Genomic DNA, 18,136 nt, shown 5'->3' on the forward strand with positions numbered 1-18,136 from the left:
ACAATCCAAAGGTTCTTTTTTTGTTCAGTCACAATCCTGGTTTTGTTCACTGCAGAAAATCTTTTAACAGTGGAGTTTGGCTTGGCTGGGATCAAATGGAGCAGTTATTCCATTTTCTGTGTAAATGTCAGTGCTTCCGGGCACTAGCATGGAGAGTTGAGAGTTAACAGGATGTGTTTTTAGGACCAGCTCTCCTCAGGAATGGCAACTCAAGCATCTTCCAAATTTAGTCTCACAAAGAAGAGTAGATTACTATAGTGAGCAATAATGAGTCACCGGGAGCACAGTTTCATGCCCTTGCTAATGAAACAATGCAGAGGAAGAGAACAGGGACTGAAGAGAAAGGGACATAGAAATCACAGAAACTCCAAAACACGAGTAAGTCTTCCAAATAAAAAATAGCTAGCACAAATATTCCAAAATGCCATGTGTGACAGCATTTCCAGGAAATAATGGTTCATATGATTAAAATAGAAAAGTTAAATTATAAGTTGGTTAAATATCACCAGGTTAGTCTGATCAGAATGGGAGTAGAGAAGGGGACACAGGTGAATTAGAGCATTTCCTCTTTTATTGTGCCTCTCAAGTCCTTAGTAAGGTTTGCAGTGAGTGTATTAAACATCAATGGTGTGCATTTCCTTCCTGTCAGGACATAGCTCAGGGATTTGATATATTACACCCCAGAATGTTTGTTTCAGACAAAGGAGTTACAGCTTCAGGCATTATTCCAGAGTAATTCTGAGAAGGAGGGGAGAGGCTGACAGAAACAGTATTCTAAAAGGCCATGAAACAAACTTGGTTGGATTTTCACTGTTGAATCTCATTCCTTTACTGTGTTGAAGGGTTAAAGTTATCGCCTTTCCCTCTGTGAAAATCTAAGCAAAGATTTTTTAGACAAAGGGCCTACAAAGGTCATTTAAGTTGTGTCCCTCTCTGACCTCCAGAAAAAGCTATACAGAAAGCTAAGGTATAATTACTGCCTTTCTTAAATATTCTGAAAAGAAACATACTTCCCAATCTCTTCTAATTTGGGAGTTTCTTCTAATTTTGAGCTATATTGCTACATTTTGCTGCCAGAGGACCTGATTTTCCTGACAGTTAGCATTAAGGAACACAGATGAGGAATATACTGACTAGAACTTCACACTTCATCTCAGTTTGAAGAAGCTATAAAAGGAAATGAGCATGTTGGTTTCTTCCTTCTACAGGAGTCATCATCAGTAAATAACACAGTATTTTTAAAGCTAGATAGAACCTTAGAATCTGATTCACCTTTTCAAAGATTACACCATTAAAACCTAAGAAAATATTTAAGATAAGGCAACGTGACAACTAAAATGTAAACTTCTTTTGATTCATGCTGGGGATTGAACCCAGGACCTTGTACATGCTGACTACTTAGGTCAAACACATTTCCTTATACCATGTAACCTCCCATAAACACACAACTGAAGGTATTAGTTGTTTTTTCTTCTTCTATCCCAAACTAGTTTTTACCAATAAAACAAATTTCTACTACTCTAGTATTAATTCCACAGGCTTCTGATGAATTAGGAAATTTCCCTGTCTTTTACATACTCTAAAGGTATTTGGTAATGTTTACTCATCATGTAAGCTGAAAAGTACACTTTGTCAATTAATAGTGTTCCCTGAAATCCCTAACTCAAGCATTTAAAGGTTTCTGTCATAAGATTCAAATTAATCTCACTTTGGAACAATGATAAATGCAATTCTTCCTCATTTCCAAGGCCCTGCCTAGTTATTTTTGTGGAAAGACTTGAGCTCATGCAAAATACAGATTATATGAGATTATTCTTTTTCTCAATTTTTAGCCCAGGCTGGCCTCAAACTGAAGATCCTCCTTCCTCAGCCTCTGAAGTGCTAGAATTACAGGGTATGCACCACCACACCTGACTCAATTAACTATATTCTTGCTTTTGTTTGGTTAGTTTTGGTGGAACTAGGGTTTGAACTCAGCCAACTAACTATATTCTTGACTGAGGCCCTTTGACTTCCATTCTTTCCCAGGAAACTCGTTTTTCCTTCTCCTTCAATTCAATCAAAATATCTGCAGAACTCAATTGCTTCACTAATGGACAACAAATGGATTCTTAGCAGTGTCATAAAAGGGATATTTTCAATAGCACGAGCACATCTCCATGTAAACCACAGACTTGCAAAATCCTTGAGATTTTGAAATTGTGGGAGGAAGGAATAAGTGAATTGCAAAATTAAGTTTTTTTTAGTTTTATAGCAATATGCTGGTCAGAAAAAAAACTTAGGTCAGCCTGGGCAAATAGTTTTCAAGACCCTATCTCCAAAACAACCAAACCAAAATGGACTGGAGGTGTGGCTCAAATGGTAGAGTGCCTACTTTGCAAGCATGAAGCCCTGATTTCAAACACCAATCCCATCAAAAAAGAAAAAAGGACAGCAAGAAAGAGAACTCAACAATCTCTTCAGGGGATAGAATCAAAAGATTAGGATTTAAGATTATAAATTTAAGGATAGGCCAGTACAGATTTAATCACCATAAACTATACCAAAGTAGAATCAGTTCCTGATGAATCAGTTTGTAATTGTTTATGATACTGAGGGTTTTGAGGGCAGGAGCATTTCTAGAAATACATTCCCACCAATTAGTGTTCGATGTGAGCAAAAATTCAACTACAGTAACATTTGTGATAGCATTGTTTGTTTATACTTGCAAAAGTCTGGAAACAACAATAATACTCATTTGAGATTTGTTGTTGTTCCATCAATGATACATAGTTAAGGTAGACATTAAAAATATTTTACAAGACTATTTAGTTATATGGAAATATGTCCCCAAAAAAGCATTAAGTTAAAAAAAAGAGAGAGCGTTTCAAAATAGAACGTGCACTATGGCTGCTCTTTGCTAATTTTAAGAACTAAATATAAGTTTATACACATAAACTGATAGATAGGCCATGCTGGGCTCAGGAAATAATATCCCAGAGTGAAGGCCTCATGAGTAGTGTTTCTCTCTGACCCTTACTTGCCCTCCTTTCTCTTACCCCTCATTCTCCTCTCAAGCCGGTTGTGGAATCCAGAATTTCTCTTCCCTATAGTGAGTCATAGAAACCCTTCTCTTCAAAGCCCACCATAAAAACTAGAATTATTATTCCTACTTTCCACTCTCCTTTCTCTCTAGGAGCCAGCTACAAAGGAATTTTCTGATCTACCCTGTAGTAGGTCATAAGAACCCTATTCCACAAAGGGTCCTGCCCCATACCTTAGAGGAGGAAATGCTTCAACTGAGCTGCCAAGAATTTGGACAGGCCTTGCTTGGTCTCCCTACTCCTCAATCTATTCCCAATAGCTCAGACCCTCATCCCCTCCCCTCCCCTCCCTCTTTCCTTCCTTCCTTCTCTTCCTTCCTCCCTCCCTCCCTTACCTTCCTTCCTTCCTTCTTTCTTTTTTAGTGCTGGGGTCTTGCTATGTTACCCAGTCTGGCTTGAACCCACAATTGTATCACTTCAGCCTCTCAAGGAGTTGAGATTACAGGCTGAATATCACACTCAGCTCTAATCACACTTCTAACATGGCTGCGCCTGTTTCATCAAACCTAAGTGAAAAATAAAGTTACTTCCACTGAATCTTCAAGACTTCAGTCTGAGTGTTCCCGTGTCACATAAAACTATGATTAAATAATTTGTTATGGCATCTCTCTTGTGAATCTGTCTATAGCCAGTTTATTGTAGAAGACTCAAACACCAAATTTGCAGAGGGAGAGTTTGATCTCCCCAACACACACACAGGCTACTTATATAGCAAAATGGTAACATTTGGTGACTGTTTCTAAGAGGTTTTTTTTTGTTGTTGTTTTTCTGCTTTATTTAAATTTTCTAAATTTTTTAAATGAATATTTGTTACTTTTACAAGGAAAAGAACAAAGATCACAGGGGCTATCCACCCGTAATCCCAGTACATGGGAGGCAAAGGCAGGAGAATCCAGAGTTGAGGGCAGCCTGGACTACATAGCTAGACACAGTCTTAAAAAAAAAAGATCATAGAGTAGGAAACATATGGAACTTACTGATCTTTGGCAACTAGAAGACATATGAGTCAAAAGAATAGTTCAAAGAAAGAAATTAATTAAAATAAATTTATGGTTAATGGTCCCCAAAAAGTAAATGTTTGCAGAATGTTTCAAATATGTTTGAAGTTGCTATCATAGATGCAGCAATCCACTTTAACAAAACCCGTGAACAATGCAGAGCAGGAGAACAGGGACTGAGAAAAGAATGGGACATACAAATTGCTGTCATGGTCAAAGACTGGAGAACAGACTGAATGGATTATCACTTTGACTGGACAGCACATTTCTGTAGCCCTCATGTTTTCAATCACTCCACTAACTCATGTATTTGATACTGACTATGCACAAGGCTGTGTAACAGTTAAATAACACTCAGGACAATGTCTGATATACTCTAAAGCATTGCATTTTGGTATTTATTTGTACCAAACTGTAGAGATAGCAAGCCACCCTTGTGTTTTTAGCATCATTCTGAAACTTCTTGTGCTTGTCCTTATCATTTTACTCAAAACATACTCTGGTTACAAGTGACCTTTCCTTGAATAAACTTTGGTTTGAAAAAATATTTTTTTCAATTCATCTACACCTCTCTACAAACACCAGACATAATCACTGGGATATGACTGTCCCAATTTATGTTCTATCTTTTCCAAATTTTTTTCTTTCTTTGCCAGATAGTTGGGGTTTTACTCCTGTCTTTACCATTAAGAGCCGTATGATCTTGGGCAAGCCAATTCTTTTTAGTAGAGCTTTCCCACGATCTATGTGAAAGCACAATGTAAATTGCATTTAAAATGTAGTAATTATTGAGCTAGGTGATCTCTAAATTTCCATCAAGATTTAAAATTTTTCATTATCATACATTAATAGCATAAGGGGTTTAATTGTGGTAATTTCATAGATATGCTCTTTGTGCTTTGAACAAGATTACCCATTTTATATTCCACTACTCCCCACACACACATACACTGAAGGTCTAATTTTTTTAAAAAAATAATATCAACAGACCCTGTATTTATTTGGCAGTACTGGAGTTTCAACTCAGGACCTTGTACTTGCCAGGCAAGTACTCTATCATTTGAGCTATACCCCCAACCCTATCCAATACTTTTGACTGTATTTTTAGTGAATTCATCTGTTATAAGTACCAGCAACTGCATTTTGGAACATTTAAAAGATTCTTTCCTTTATAACAAAGCCGCTGCTGATTCAGTAAGTACAGAATGACTTCTGACTTTAAAATAGCATCACTAAAAACAGGTAACTCTTCAATCACTCAGGATGAAAGTTACTGCAAATGAAACATGATTTTAAGAAGGTTGAGTCATAACCAATATCTAAAAACAACACTTTGTACATTTAAAAAAGCCACAAAAACGTTTTCCCTTCTGAAATCTAATAAATTTTAAGATGGATCCTACTGAAATCACATCTGAAAAGGCTGTGGCCACACATGGAGCATTGAGTACATTTGTACCTTATCAGTGCTGGAATAGTGACTACAACTGCCAGGAGACAAATGAAGACACACACCAAATTATCTATCAGATGAGTGATGAGTATATCAGAGAAATTCACTACAAATATGATAAAAAGTATTGGATAAAAACTTCAGACCTTGAGAGAAATTTAGAGATCATCTAGTTCAATAATCATTACATTTGGAATGCAATTTTTGAAGTATTTTCACATATAATCATATATATATATATATATATAAAATATATATATGTCATAGAGTCCCAGAGTTACAAGTATTTATAAAAGTCATTTAGACTAATAAGTCCCAGAAGTGGAATTTCATAGGCTTACAATAATTCCTTCACAAAGAAATCAGATGCAGAAGGTCAACTTTTCACTTTGCCAAATAAAGAAACTTAGAAAGTAACAAAACAATCATCTACCATCAGCACTATTTTTTAAAAGAGCATTTAAATGACACATATGTAGGAAGATACAATTCGCAATGAAGTATAATGTGAGACAAGATAAATTTTTTTAAAAATGCATTCTACTGCTCTTCTTTCTCCACTATCTTCTTGGAAAATTTTGTTAGACTTGCATGTGTCCACACACAGACCTTTGGAAATCACTAATATAGTCTACTTCCTGCTCCCTCTACCCTACCACACCAACTCGTACCACTACTCCCTTTAAATGTGTACTTCATTCCCTTATAGGGAACTCCTCAAGGTGAGGAATTTTTTAAATTTTGGGTGACTATGATAGAAAAATCAGTAGAATAATTGTTACCTCTGGAAATTTCAATATGCTTAAACTTGGCTTTGTTTTCAAGACCACAATCTCATGTCAGAGGATTCTAAGTTGGCCCAAACATGCTTTAGAGTCACCAAAAAAAAAAAAAAATTACGTGTTGATTTGACAGGCAGGCACCCTAAGTTTTTGTTATGCCGTAAAACTTCATGCTATACCTTAGGGAACTTTCTTCCCATTTGGTCAAGATATCTTCTGAGATAAACCCCATTGCTAAGTACTTGACCAGCTTTCAAAGTTTCAGTTGAAACTCTTGTTTTCCATTTTAATTATTTTATTTAGAATTGATTTTGTTGAAATTTTTACAATGAAGCTAGATGTGCATTACACACCATAGCACCAACCATGGAGCTTTTGTGAACATTTAATTTCAGGCCTAATTTTCCCAGGTCAAATTTTGCAAATAAAAACAGGGCTGGCTTGATTCTTTAACCCATCTTTTAAAAATTTACAGCGTAAAGTTTTAAATGCCGTCGATTTTGTTTTGTAATAGTTATTTCTACCGTTTGGGTGAATACTGCAGTTTTCACCATGACCAAGGTATGATTCATTGGGTTTTTTTTTTGGGGGGGGAAGGCTGTAATAACTTTTAGTTGCCATTGTCAACGTTCCTGTTGATTTCATTACTTACATTCTTCATGTAGCAACTGTTAAGGGCTGACGGAGTGACTCAAGTGGTAGAGTGCCTGCCTAGCAAGTGTGAGGCCCTGAGTTCAAGCCCCAGTACCGCAATAAATAAATAAATAAAAGTAAATAAAAAATGAGACAGCTGTTATGATTGTTATTTGAAGATCAGGTGTGTTGGTGGGGCGACAACGCAAAAACAGGACTGCAGAGCAATTTCTTTTATTTTTTTCTGTTCCTGTAAAAAAAAAAAAGAGAAGGGGCCTGCAACACTGTCCAGCGCAGAACTGTAATGACAATTTTAGGACCAGCTCAAAGACCGTGAGAACTTAACAAGTCTCTCAAACCCAGCTGTTCCTCTTCATCAGAGGCGACCATTGCTTTCTAGGCAGAAACTGGGCTGGAAAAGACCGGCCCTGGGGAGGGGCCTAAACATCAAAGATTTTTTTAAAACCGCCTCAAACACAGAGTAAAGGTCAACACGCCACGCCCTGGCAGGCCTAAGCTTCTATCTGCAGTTAAAAAACGAAGGTGACCCCTCCCTGACGCGCCCACAGCCCCAGCGGGTCCGAGGTGACTAACAGGTAGCAAAAGTGGAGGAGCCGCCGACCGGAAGTGGAAGTGAGCCCGAGGCGGGGGTGAGGGCAGGCCACGCCACGCCTGCGCAGTTGGCAGGCCTTGCAGCGCGCACGCGCAGTGGGCGGTGACGAGGTGACGCTCAGAGCGTAGGCCGCGACTCTCACGGATTCGGTTCCGCCCTCCCTCTCGTTGCCGACCCTACGGGGCTAGCGCTCGAGATCCCTTTCCCAGAGTGCTCTGCGCCGTGAAGAAGCGGCTCCCGGGGACTGGGGGCATTTTGTGTTGGCTGGAGCCGGAGTAACAAGATGGCGGCGTCGGCGGAGTGACAGGGGTCCCTCCGGGCCGGAGCCGGCGGCAGTGGTGGCAGCGGTATCGCCACCCTAACTTCACTGCGCCCCTTTTCCAGGCCGCGACGTCGCCGCGAAAGCGAGACGGCGACGGCCGCCCAGAAACAAGTGGCCGAGCCTAAGTAAACCGCGACCACCCTTCACGAACTGCGGCCTGGGAAAAAAGAAGCCTGACAGCCCCGCGGTGACCCGGTTCCCTTGGCCGATTCTGGGCCCTGTAGCGCCGGGGAAGATCTCCGTATTCCGCCTCCTGCCGCCCCCGGTGAACGAGCCCCGCAGGCCTCCCTCCCGCTTAGAGGTGTCGGGGCTCGGCCCCAGCCTCCATCTTCGCGTCTCAGGATGGCGAGCAGCAGCGGCTCCAAGGCCGAATTCATTGTCGGAGGAAAATACAAACTGGTGCGGAAGATCGGGTCTGGCTCTTTCGGGGACATTTACCTGGCGATTAACATCACCAACGGCGAGGTAATCACCCAGGGGAGGGTCACGATAACGCTGCGCCTTTCTTCATACCACCCGATCCCCACCCCGCGAACCGCTCGGGCCTCCGTCCCCCGCACGCACGCATTGGGGAGCCAGTTCTCCCGGCTCAGCCGCCTCCCTACGCTCTTTCCCTAAAAGGGAAAGAACCAGATAGAAAGGCAGGGTAAACTGAAGTTTTCCGCCTGTTAAGTGTCCCTTAGGTGTCCCTCGGTCGAACTTTTTTTTGGTTTTGGGTGGTTTTGTTTTTGTTTTTTTGCCAAACCGTTATTTAAGGGGAGAAGGGCAAAATCGTGTGAGCCCCATGTTTTTCTTAACATTTTCTATGTTTAATTGTACTGGGGTTCTTGATCCGATTGCCTTACGTTCAGAGGTTACCTCTTTGCTGCATGCATCGTTTCCTTCCACTATAGACGACGTGCGGATTTCGTCATTGCCCCCCCGAAGAGGGCCTTTGAGCATGGTTGCCTCGTTTTATAATTAAAAAGAGAGCTTTCTCTTCCCCGCCTTTCACTTCCTCCTCGACTTGGAGCTTTACTAATGTCTCCTCTCCTTTCCCAAGTGACATTGAATCCATAGGGATGTTGATGCCATCATCCCCTCTTTCCCCTGCAGGAAGTGGCAGTGAAGCTAGAATCTCAGAAGGCCAGGCATCCCCAGTTGCTGTACGAGAGCAAACTCTATAAGATTCTTCAAGGTGGGGTTGGCATCCCCCACATACGGTAAGAACACATAAGCGATCCGCTGAGGGAAGTACGGGATGGGGAGAAATGGTGACAGGCAAGTCGTGGAGCCAGCTGAATACCGGGCTTGGTGTTGAGTTGCCCGGGTGCCCTACAGCCTGTGGTTTCCTGTGAACTGTAAGTCATCCTAATCATTGAGTAAATTTGGGTTTGCCAACTTGGTTGAAAATTTCAGTTTGCTATGTACACTCAAACTCCATTTAGCTTCCGTCATTTTTTTGTCTTCTCGGGGCTTTCATTTGCAGTTAAGTATGCAGGTCATCTTTGATCCCTACATGGAAGGGTTGGCTGCTGCTTTCTTTTCTGCGGCACCTCTGATGTTCTTAGTTTTGTCCACTAAAAGTGTATTTGAAGGTGCCGAAGTGACCGAGCTCGGCCGGTTTGGGTTGCTATTGGAGCTGGCTTGGGAAATGGCTGCTCTTTTGTTGTGTTTTTGTTCCAACATGTCTTCCTCCTCCGCTTAGAAAATGGCGGAACGACGTGACTCAACCTCATATTCCTGCCCTTTTCTCAGCTTGAGTTCACGAGTTACGGTTCCTTGATTTTGCTTTATCAACTCTAAATGGATTAACCTTTTGAAAAGCCAAGAATAAAGCTTCAGGAGGCGGTGGGTTTCAGGGAAGGAGATGGCATACTGACAGTATGTTCGTGATCTCTGCAGCAGATGCGACACTAAATTATTAAATTATACCACTGTCAGATTCTTTGTATTCCTCTCAGAGGTGTTAATTACTCTTTCCTTTCGTGAATGGTAATGTTTGGTACTTTTCAGTTGCTACTTAATCATTAAGAGTTAATGACTAAGGCAGTTTGAGTAATACCAACTATATATTGAAACCTCAAGTCAGCTGTATTAAAGAAAATTTCAGTTAACCAGTTTGACTAGCATTTTAACCTGTTGAATTGTCAGTAAAACTTGAAACTGTATCTGGCCTTTTTTGGAGATGAGATATTGGTAAATGCAAATAGCTCATGCTAAAAAAAAGACCAGATAAAGAGACATTGTGCTCTTTTAAATGGTTAATTTTACTCTAAATAAAAGTAATTTTTTGAGATTAAAGAACCTGTTTCTAGAATAGGGACTAAAATATAGTTTAAAACCCAGCTGTTTTCTAGCAGTACTCAAAAATAGCATTTGCAAGAAAACAGAATTAGTCGAGAATTAAGTGGAATGATATAGTGTCTTCTATTCCGTTTTTTAGTCTTGAATTAAGTACTAGATTACACATTAATTCTGATGGATCCAACCAAAATAAGACTATCCAAAAAAATCCAATGTAATTTTTTTTTCATTTGTAAGAACCAGTTAAGTGAAAAGTCATGTTTCATAGCTATCCTTACATGTGATAGAGATTATTAATGGAGAAATTGAATGAAGAAATAAATGTACTATTGGTTATACATTGTGAATTCTCTGGAAAATTCCAATTTTATGCATCAGAGATTAAGGTGAAATCAGAGATAACCCACATGGGAGATTTTGGTTACCATCGCTTTAAAAAAAAATCTACTTTGTGAGAAAATAGGATCCTCATTTGCTTTCCATCACAAGTTTTTCCTAGAATTTCTTACAGGTGGAATCATACAGTATGAAGTCCTTTGTGTCTGGCACCTTTGACTTAGCATAATGCTTTTGAGATTCATTTTGTTGGAAGTTATTTTAAATTTCACATTGGGTTGAATTAAATGTATTTGAAATAATTTGACATTTAAGGACCAGATACAGACCGATAAGGATGATGAGTAATATGCTGAATAAGTACATGAATAAATGAAATTAACTTGTGAGCAGACTACTGGGTGCCTATTATAAGATGGTGAGTGCAGAGTTATGGTAGTTATAAGTTGTCTGTGGGTGGGGCTAAGTAGATTAACCTGGCTTTTAAATAAAGGCTTCCTGGGAAAAGAGATGGGATTTCAGAATCTGGCTCTAGGGAAGAAAGCTTGGTGAACTGGTTGGAGAGGGCATCTAAGAAGAGTGGTTTCTAAAGCACAATGTGGTAGTTGGATGAGTGAAGAAAGTACGTTCGTTTTTAAAATGGGAGGGACACGTGCACAGAAACAATGGTTTTAACGTGAATGTGAAACAACAGTTTTTCCACAGAAGCAAAAAAGATCAGAAAGCTTTATATAAATGATTTTTGAGTAGATGGTAATATCTTCTTATCCTTCCAGTTTGCTTTCCACAATTTCTGTATACATAGTATATACTTATATTTACTTGGCAAGTATTAAGTTGGCTGTTTAGTGTTAGCTAGATTAAATCAGGCAGTCTGTGTGTCATCTGTTGGTTTAGAAGTGTTGACAGTAATTTAAACACAATTTTACCCAATACCTACCTACCCCCCCCTTTATCTGTTTATAAGATTTGCTTTAAGATACTTTGAGATAGCCTAAAACAAGGGCTCAAAATTATGTGGCCTACATAGCTGCCCTGCCTAATCAGGTTCTTCCTGTGTAAAGCATAGCCTCTGGTGTAAAGAGTAAGAAGGAAAGGATGGTATCCAGTCTCTTGGTGTTTTAAGAAATTAAATCCTTGCACCATGTGAATTGACATCTGGAAGTTCACTTAAAATTACTGTTTCTGTTACAACCCTCCTTTGTGCCAATTTGAATTGAATTTACATTCTCTAAAGAAACAATTATCAGAAAGTATTTACACAGCAAGGAGGAATTCACTAATTTAGTAATTTCCTAGTTCTATTGGGGTTGGAAAAGAAAGTACTGAACAGAAAGGTTTGGGGTTTTCTATCTTGCTGGAAAAATTAACTCATTTCGACATTGTTTTGTGTACTGAACTTTTGGATCAGGTTTTATTTAAACCAGAGTTCTCTCATTAAGTAAAAGTCTCTTACCTAATCTTAGATCTTTTAGTTTTGAATTTTAAGACCTGTTTTCAGATGATAGTAGGTAGAAAGCTTTTGATCAGAGTTTGATGTGTAGATCTTACCTTTAAATGATATTTTAAGAATGAAGTACCTACCACACAGGGCTTTAAAAAATGTCATCTGCTTCTAGTAAACCATATATTGACAATTCAGAAGGAAGTAAAATAGTGGAATATACTTTGTAGGGAAATCATGTATAGATGGGTGGAGGCATGGGAGAATTGTTCCTGCCTTGTGTTTGTTAACCACAACTTTCTGCTGCCCTTTCCATCCGAATATCAGGTATTCTAGAATGTATTTATAAAGTACTATTTAATCCTTGTTTATAAAGCACTAGTTAATCTTTATTCTTCGCTGTTATGAACAGCTTAAATTTTAATCTTATGTTTTTGGCACTAAGCATATGCTGTTATCAGAGAACAGAAAACAGCTGCATTGGATAGGTCTTCATTGAGATATGTTATAGCTAGCTAGGTGCATGAGAAACATGATATTTATCTCAAGCAAAGCTAAATTCAAGGTATTCTAGAAATGCTTCATATTACTATTTTATGGAATAACATTATAATGCTAGATAGCATTTTTGATCTGGGCAAGACCTGAGAGATGTATAGCCTAACTTCTTATCATACAAATTAGACTATTGAGTCCCAGAGAAGTTAGAGTCCTAACTCATACTAGGAGAACCCTCTGGAGTGAAAGTCATTGTCATTTCTATGTCAGTGTCACATCAAGCCTGCACACATACTCCACAGCTTTCATTTGATGATGGGAGATCCATAGTGTGACTCTTTATGGCCTTTGGCCTCATGTAGAGAAATTGGAAAGGTCTGTCAATGTAAGTAATGTGGACTGGGGACATAAATCATTGGTGGAGTGAATGTATACATGAGGCCTTGGGTTCAATCCTCAGTACCAAGGACAAAAAATAAGGTAATTTATCTCCCTCTTTGAATCAGAGGTTTGTAGAATAAGGGTTTTTTAAAGTTATTCATGTCTTGGAATAAATACTTGAGAACTCATGGAAAGTAAATGGGTTTTACTTATCAATAAACATTTCTGTGATCTATCAGTCAAGAATTCTACAGCCCCCAACAAAATACACAGGAAAAAACAGGCTGATAAAACTAGGCCAGTGGTGCAACGCATGCTTAGTGTGTGAGAGGCCCTGGAGTCGGGCCCCAATAGCCTCCTCCCCTCAAAAAAAATCTCAAAACAGAAAACTAGAATTTGAAGCAGTGTTGCAAATTGAATCATTAAAATTGGTTCTTAAGTGAGTACCATCATAGCTTTCGATGAATGGTAGTCAGAATGATTTCCTTTAGTTACTTTTTGTTTTCTTTTTTCCTTGTGGTACATGGGTTTGAACTAAGGGCCTTGAGCTTGAGCTTGCTATATAAGTACTGTACCACTTGAGTCATGCCCCTGCCCAGACTCCCCCACTTAGGTAGTTTTATGTCTGTCATGAGGTACATTACTATGTGGTATGGTGGCCTCTGCATGAATACTCAGTAGTAATTGATAGCTTAACCTTATTCTCCTCTGTTGAAGAGCTAGCATACTTTCCCTTGTCTGAGTGATCAGTGGGCGGGGGGGCTGTGGAAGTGCCATACAGTAAGGTTTAGCTGAAGAAAGTATGTTTTGGTTCTTGATATTAGAGATGGAAAAAAAAATTATATTGAGAGTCAAAGTTTAGGGTTCTGTCTGTTATGCCAACTATATTGAACCTAGAATGAATTCCATGGTTTTTGATGTTGGCTTTAAGACATTTAGAAAAAAGATTTTTGTAAGATCAAAAAGACTTAAAATGCATTGTTTCAGTTGATAGAATTAGGATAAAAGATGCTTCTTTCATTCTCTGATGCAATAATTTGTTTTCATTTTGAGGTATAATTGTGGACTGGTGGAATGGCTCAAGTCATAGAGCGCCTGGGCATGAGGTTCTGAGTTCAAATCCCAGGACCACCAAAAAAAAAAAGGAAACTTTGAGGTATAATTGCCTTTGATAAATACTACTGAAATAGGGGAGTAGTTGGTTGAATTCAGTATGGCTAAACATTTTATCATTCTACATACAAGAACAAAAAAAAAAACAAATGTTTTCTAGGCATTGTACATGGTCTTTTAAACACTGCAACAATCCTGTAAGTTAGGGTTTCATATAAAGTACATCTCAGTGGTTAATTTGCCTAGTCACATAGCTAATGTATGATTTGAATGATGTTATTTTCTTTTTCAGTTAAACGAGTGGTTCCCAAGTTTTGCTGCACATTGGAATTATGTGATTTTTTAAGGCTCCCCAGGTGATTCTGATGTGCAGCCAAGTTCAGGAACCATTGTACTATACCATATTTTGGGTATTTATAATTGTTGCCTCTGACCAACTCCTCAATCTCATCTTTTCCTGGAACCATCTCAATAAGGGTAGATTCTTAATATATATGCCCTCCTCGGAGAATTTCAAGGTTAATTCAGGAAATGCTATATCGAGCAGTATGGTACTGGAATGCACACTGTAATCCCATACAATAAAGTGCTTTGATGTTTTCAAATTTATCAAAAAGCAGTATGTAAAAATATTTTTCTCTTCACATGTTTGTTTCTTATGCATTCCTACAAGAATGCGTATTGTGGGAGGAGGATGGAGTGTTCCACCCAGGCCAATCCTGAGCTACATGGCAAGATCCTCAAAAAAAAAAAAAAAAGTGTCTTTTAACTTTCACAGTAAAGGCTTACTGTTACACTCATTGGTGACTTAAGTATCTATTAGCATCTGTTAGTGGTGTTAGGTAGCCCCTTTGAAATTTCTTTTGGTTCCAGAGCTGCAACATCAAGAAGTTGCTTAAACATACAGTGCAGAGGTTTACAAAGGAACCTTCTAAAAATAAATTTTTCCCATACAGGTTAAGCATCTCCTGTCTGAAATGCTTGGCATTAGAGGATTTATGGTGTTTTCAGATTTTAGGGTGTCCTCCCCTCCGCTTTTGGGGTATTTGCATAGACAACAGTTGAATGTCCCGAATCTGTAATGCTCTGAAATTTGGAGCTTTTAGAGCATCAAGTTGGCATTCGAAAGGTTTTTTTTTTTTTTTTAGTTGAAGTAACAGTAAAGTTTAGTAGGAGAGGAACAGTGGGGAGAAAAGAGAAAGAAGCATTTCCTGTTCCCCACACAGGAAATGGGAGCAAGAACTCATAAGTTCTTTTTTTTTGTTTTGTGATACTGGATTTGCACTCAGGGCCTATGCTTTGAACCACTTTACCAGCCCCTTTTGTGATGGGTTTTTTCGAGATAGGGTCTCAGGAATTATTTGCCTGGGCTAATCCTCCTGTTTTCTGCCTCCTGAGTAGCTAGGATTGATTACAGGTGTGAACCACTGGCGCCTGGCTCAAAAGTTTTAAATTCCCTATTTTAGGATTGGGGTGCTCAATTTGTATTTCAGCTCATCTGGAAGCTTCTATAAGTATTTAATCTCTGTTATACATTTTCCTGTAGTGCCAAACCATTCAATCCTCCTGATGGCTTTTGTGGAAAGCCCCTTTTATGGAAAGAGGACTCTGAGGTCTGATTTAAAGCTACTTTGTTGCACAGTAATATAATGAAATGTTTGTAGATTCTGTTTTAAGTTCCACATGTTCCAAATCTTAGTTATATTAGAAGTGTCTAATACATTGTCCTTCGGAACAATTGATATGATGAAAATTTTCTGATTGGATGAAAGTTCATAACCTTACATGAATACCATTCTTTGCCTTTTCTACTAGTGTACTATACTCTTCACCATTTATTGATGGAATTGTTTCCTATTTGGCTGTTGTACTTCATTGAAATTACTCTTACCACTAAACTCTCTTTATTGTAATCCCTAGTGTTTCCATTTTGAACCTCTGTAATATTAATACTTTGTATCCTGCTTACAGAAAGTTGTTAGCTTCTACCCTCAAGTGAGAGAGCTCTGATGGTTGAAACTGCCTTGGTTGACTTAGCATACTTTCAACATGTTGAGCAGTACTTCATGGAGAATAGCAAGCATTTCTTTCACATATGAATGCCTATTACAGGTTGGCACAGTTGAAAATACTGGACATGTTTCAGTGAAGAGCCAAACATTTTGTGAGGCTTATTTTTGAGCATCTGCCAGGAGTCTGCACATGTTAGTGGTAAATTTGTCTCCTACTGAAGATAAGGAGGAAATACGTCTAAATCTCAAACTGAGATTAAACATGAGGACATGAATGATTCCTTAAGATCTATTGAGTAAAAGCCTCCAACAGTACCTGAAAGCACTCTTAAGAGATTGCCTTTGTGATTAGGTTAGTATGTCCGAATTAAGATTGTCTTCAGGGACTGGAAATGTGTCTCAAGCAGTAGACTGCCTGCTTTGCATGCGTGAAGCCCTGAGTTCAAAACTCAGTTCCATCAAAAAAAAAAAAAAAGATTGTCTTCTTATTGAATTCTGCTACATCAACATTTCTCAAACTTCAGCAATCAACAATAAATAATTACCTATAGAGCTTGTTACAAATTCAGGTTTCACCACATTACACTCATGTTTCTATATGACCAATTCTGGAGTGGGGCCCAGGAGTCTGCTTTTAATAAATGAGTACTTCAAGTAATTTCTGTTAAGGACCACACTTTGAGAAATTCTGTGCACTGTAGTTCTGGCACTCCATTGTACCAACTGTATTTTGTTGAGTGTTGCTATAGTAGAAGATGCTATTCTGGTTGTTAGTACTTTATAATTGTTGGCTGACTTTAAAAAAAAAAAAAAAAAGGTGGCCGGGCACCCATGTAGCTCACGCCTGTAATCCTAGCTACTCAGGAGGCCGAAATCAGGAGGATCATGGTTCGAAGCCAGCCCAGGCAAATAGTCCTCGAGACTATCGCGAAAAAAACATTCACAAAAAGGGGCTGGTAGAATGACTTAAGGTATAGTCCCTGAGTTCAAGCCCCAGTATCACCAAAAAAAAAGGTAATAATCCTTTATTTGTATAATACTTTTTGATTTACCAAGTGCTTTTACATAGACTATTTCATAATTTCCATACCGCCTTTTGATAGGTAGGTGGGGTTGTAATTAAGAATCTATAGGTGTTAGAGGTATAGTTCAGTTGTAGAATACTTATTTACCATGTGCAAGGCTGTGAGTTTAATCCTCAGCAACACATGGGGAAAAAAAATTAAAAGAAGGCAATGGTGACCAGGCATGAGTTGCTACATCTGTAATCCCAGGACTGAGGAGACTGAGGCAAATTCATAGCCAGTCTGGGCTGGATAGTAGTTACAAAAGGAGTATGTATGTCTCAAAAAAAAGATGAAGAAAAGAAAAAACAAATCTTTGAGAAAGAGCAAAAATGACAAAGCCAGGATTAGAATCTATGATTCTGACCGCTGGTGTAGTAATATATATATTGTCTGCTTAACCTGCTTCTCATTCTGTGTGTGTGTGTGTGTGTCTGTCTGTCTGTCTGTCTGTCTGTCTGTCTGTCATGCTGGGGATTGAACAGAGGGCCTCAGACATACCAGTGCTCTGCTGCAGTGCTAAATCTTCAGTTCTAGCTTCTTTATTCTTAAATCTAACTACTGGTTTACAGGCCCACTTGTTAAAAGCTTCATCACTAAAGGACTTACGAGTATGGGACTTATGAGTATTGCACAGTTCTATAGTTCTATATTAATAGTTCAGGATTGCACAGAATTTGTATGTAGCTATTCATGGCTTTTTTTCTTTCAGATTAGGTTGGTCCTTTCCTAGTAGGTGTGTTGCCCCTTCCATTTTCTTCTTTGCTATGTCTTATATAATAACTCCAGCACAAACCTGGGTCCTTTTCTTATACACTTGCTACTTAAAAAGTATACCAAGCTTTGGAATAGTTCATTTATTTATTTATCTATTTATGTATTTATTGTAGTACTGGGGTTTGAATTTAGGGCCTCATGCTTGCTATGCAGTTGCTTTATCACTTGAGCCACTCTGCCAGCTCCTTTTTTGTGTGTTGGGTACTTTTAAGAGAGGGTCTCAGTTTTGTTTTGTTGTTGTTTTTTGGGGGGCGGGAGATGGGTGTCCAGGCTGGCCTCCAAACATGATAACCATGATTTCTGCCTCCCATGTAGCTAAGATTATAGGTATGAACCATCAC

At 38.9% G+C, this 18,136-nt stretch overlaps 1 protein-coding gene across 4 annotated transcripts in view; it reads left to right on the forward strand.

The window, feature by feature from the left end:
* Positions 1-7,703: 7,703 nt before the first annotated feature.
* The window catches only part of Csnk1a1 (casein kinase 1 alpha 1), a 43,788-nt gene continuing 33,355 nt past the window's right edge, over positions 7,704-18,136 (forward strand). For 2 of the 4 annotated variants that reach the window (XM_020169999.2, XM_074076674.1), the window contains exons 1-2: positions 7,707-8,349; positions 8,980-9,086. In XM_020169999.2, the coding sequence (XP_020025588.1) occupies positions 8,227-8,349; positions 8,980-9,086 (230 nt within the window). In that variant the 5' untranslated portion in view covers positions 7,707-8,226. Of the gene's footprint in view, positions 8,350-8,979; positions 9,087-18,136 lie in introns of all 4 variants that reach the window. The other 2 variants (XM_020169998.2, XM_020169997.2) reach the window with 2 other exon arrangements.

This window comes from Castor canadensis, chromosome 6 (assembly GCF_047511655.1).
Source record: "Castor canadensis chromosome 6, mCasCan1.hap1v2, whole genome shotgun sequence".
Classification (NCBI taxonomy): domain Eukaryota; kingdom Metazoa; phylum Chordata; class Mammalia; order Rodentia; family Castoridae; genus Castor; species Castor canadensis.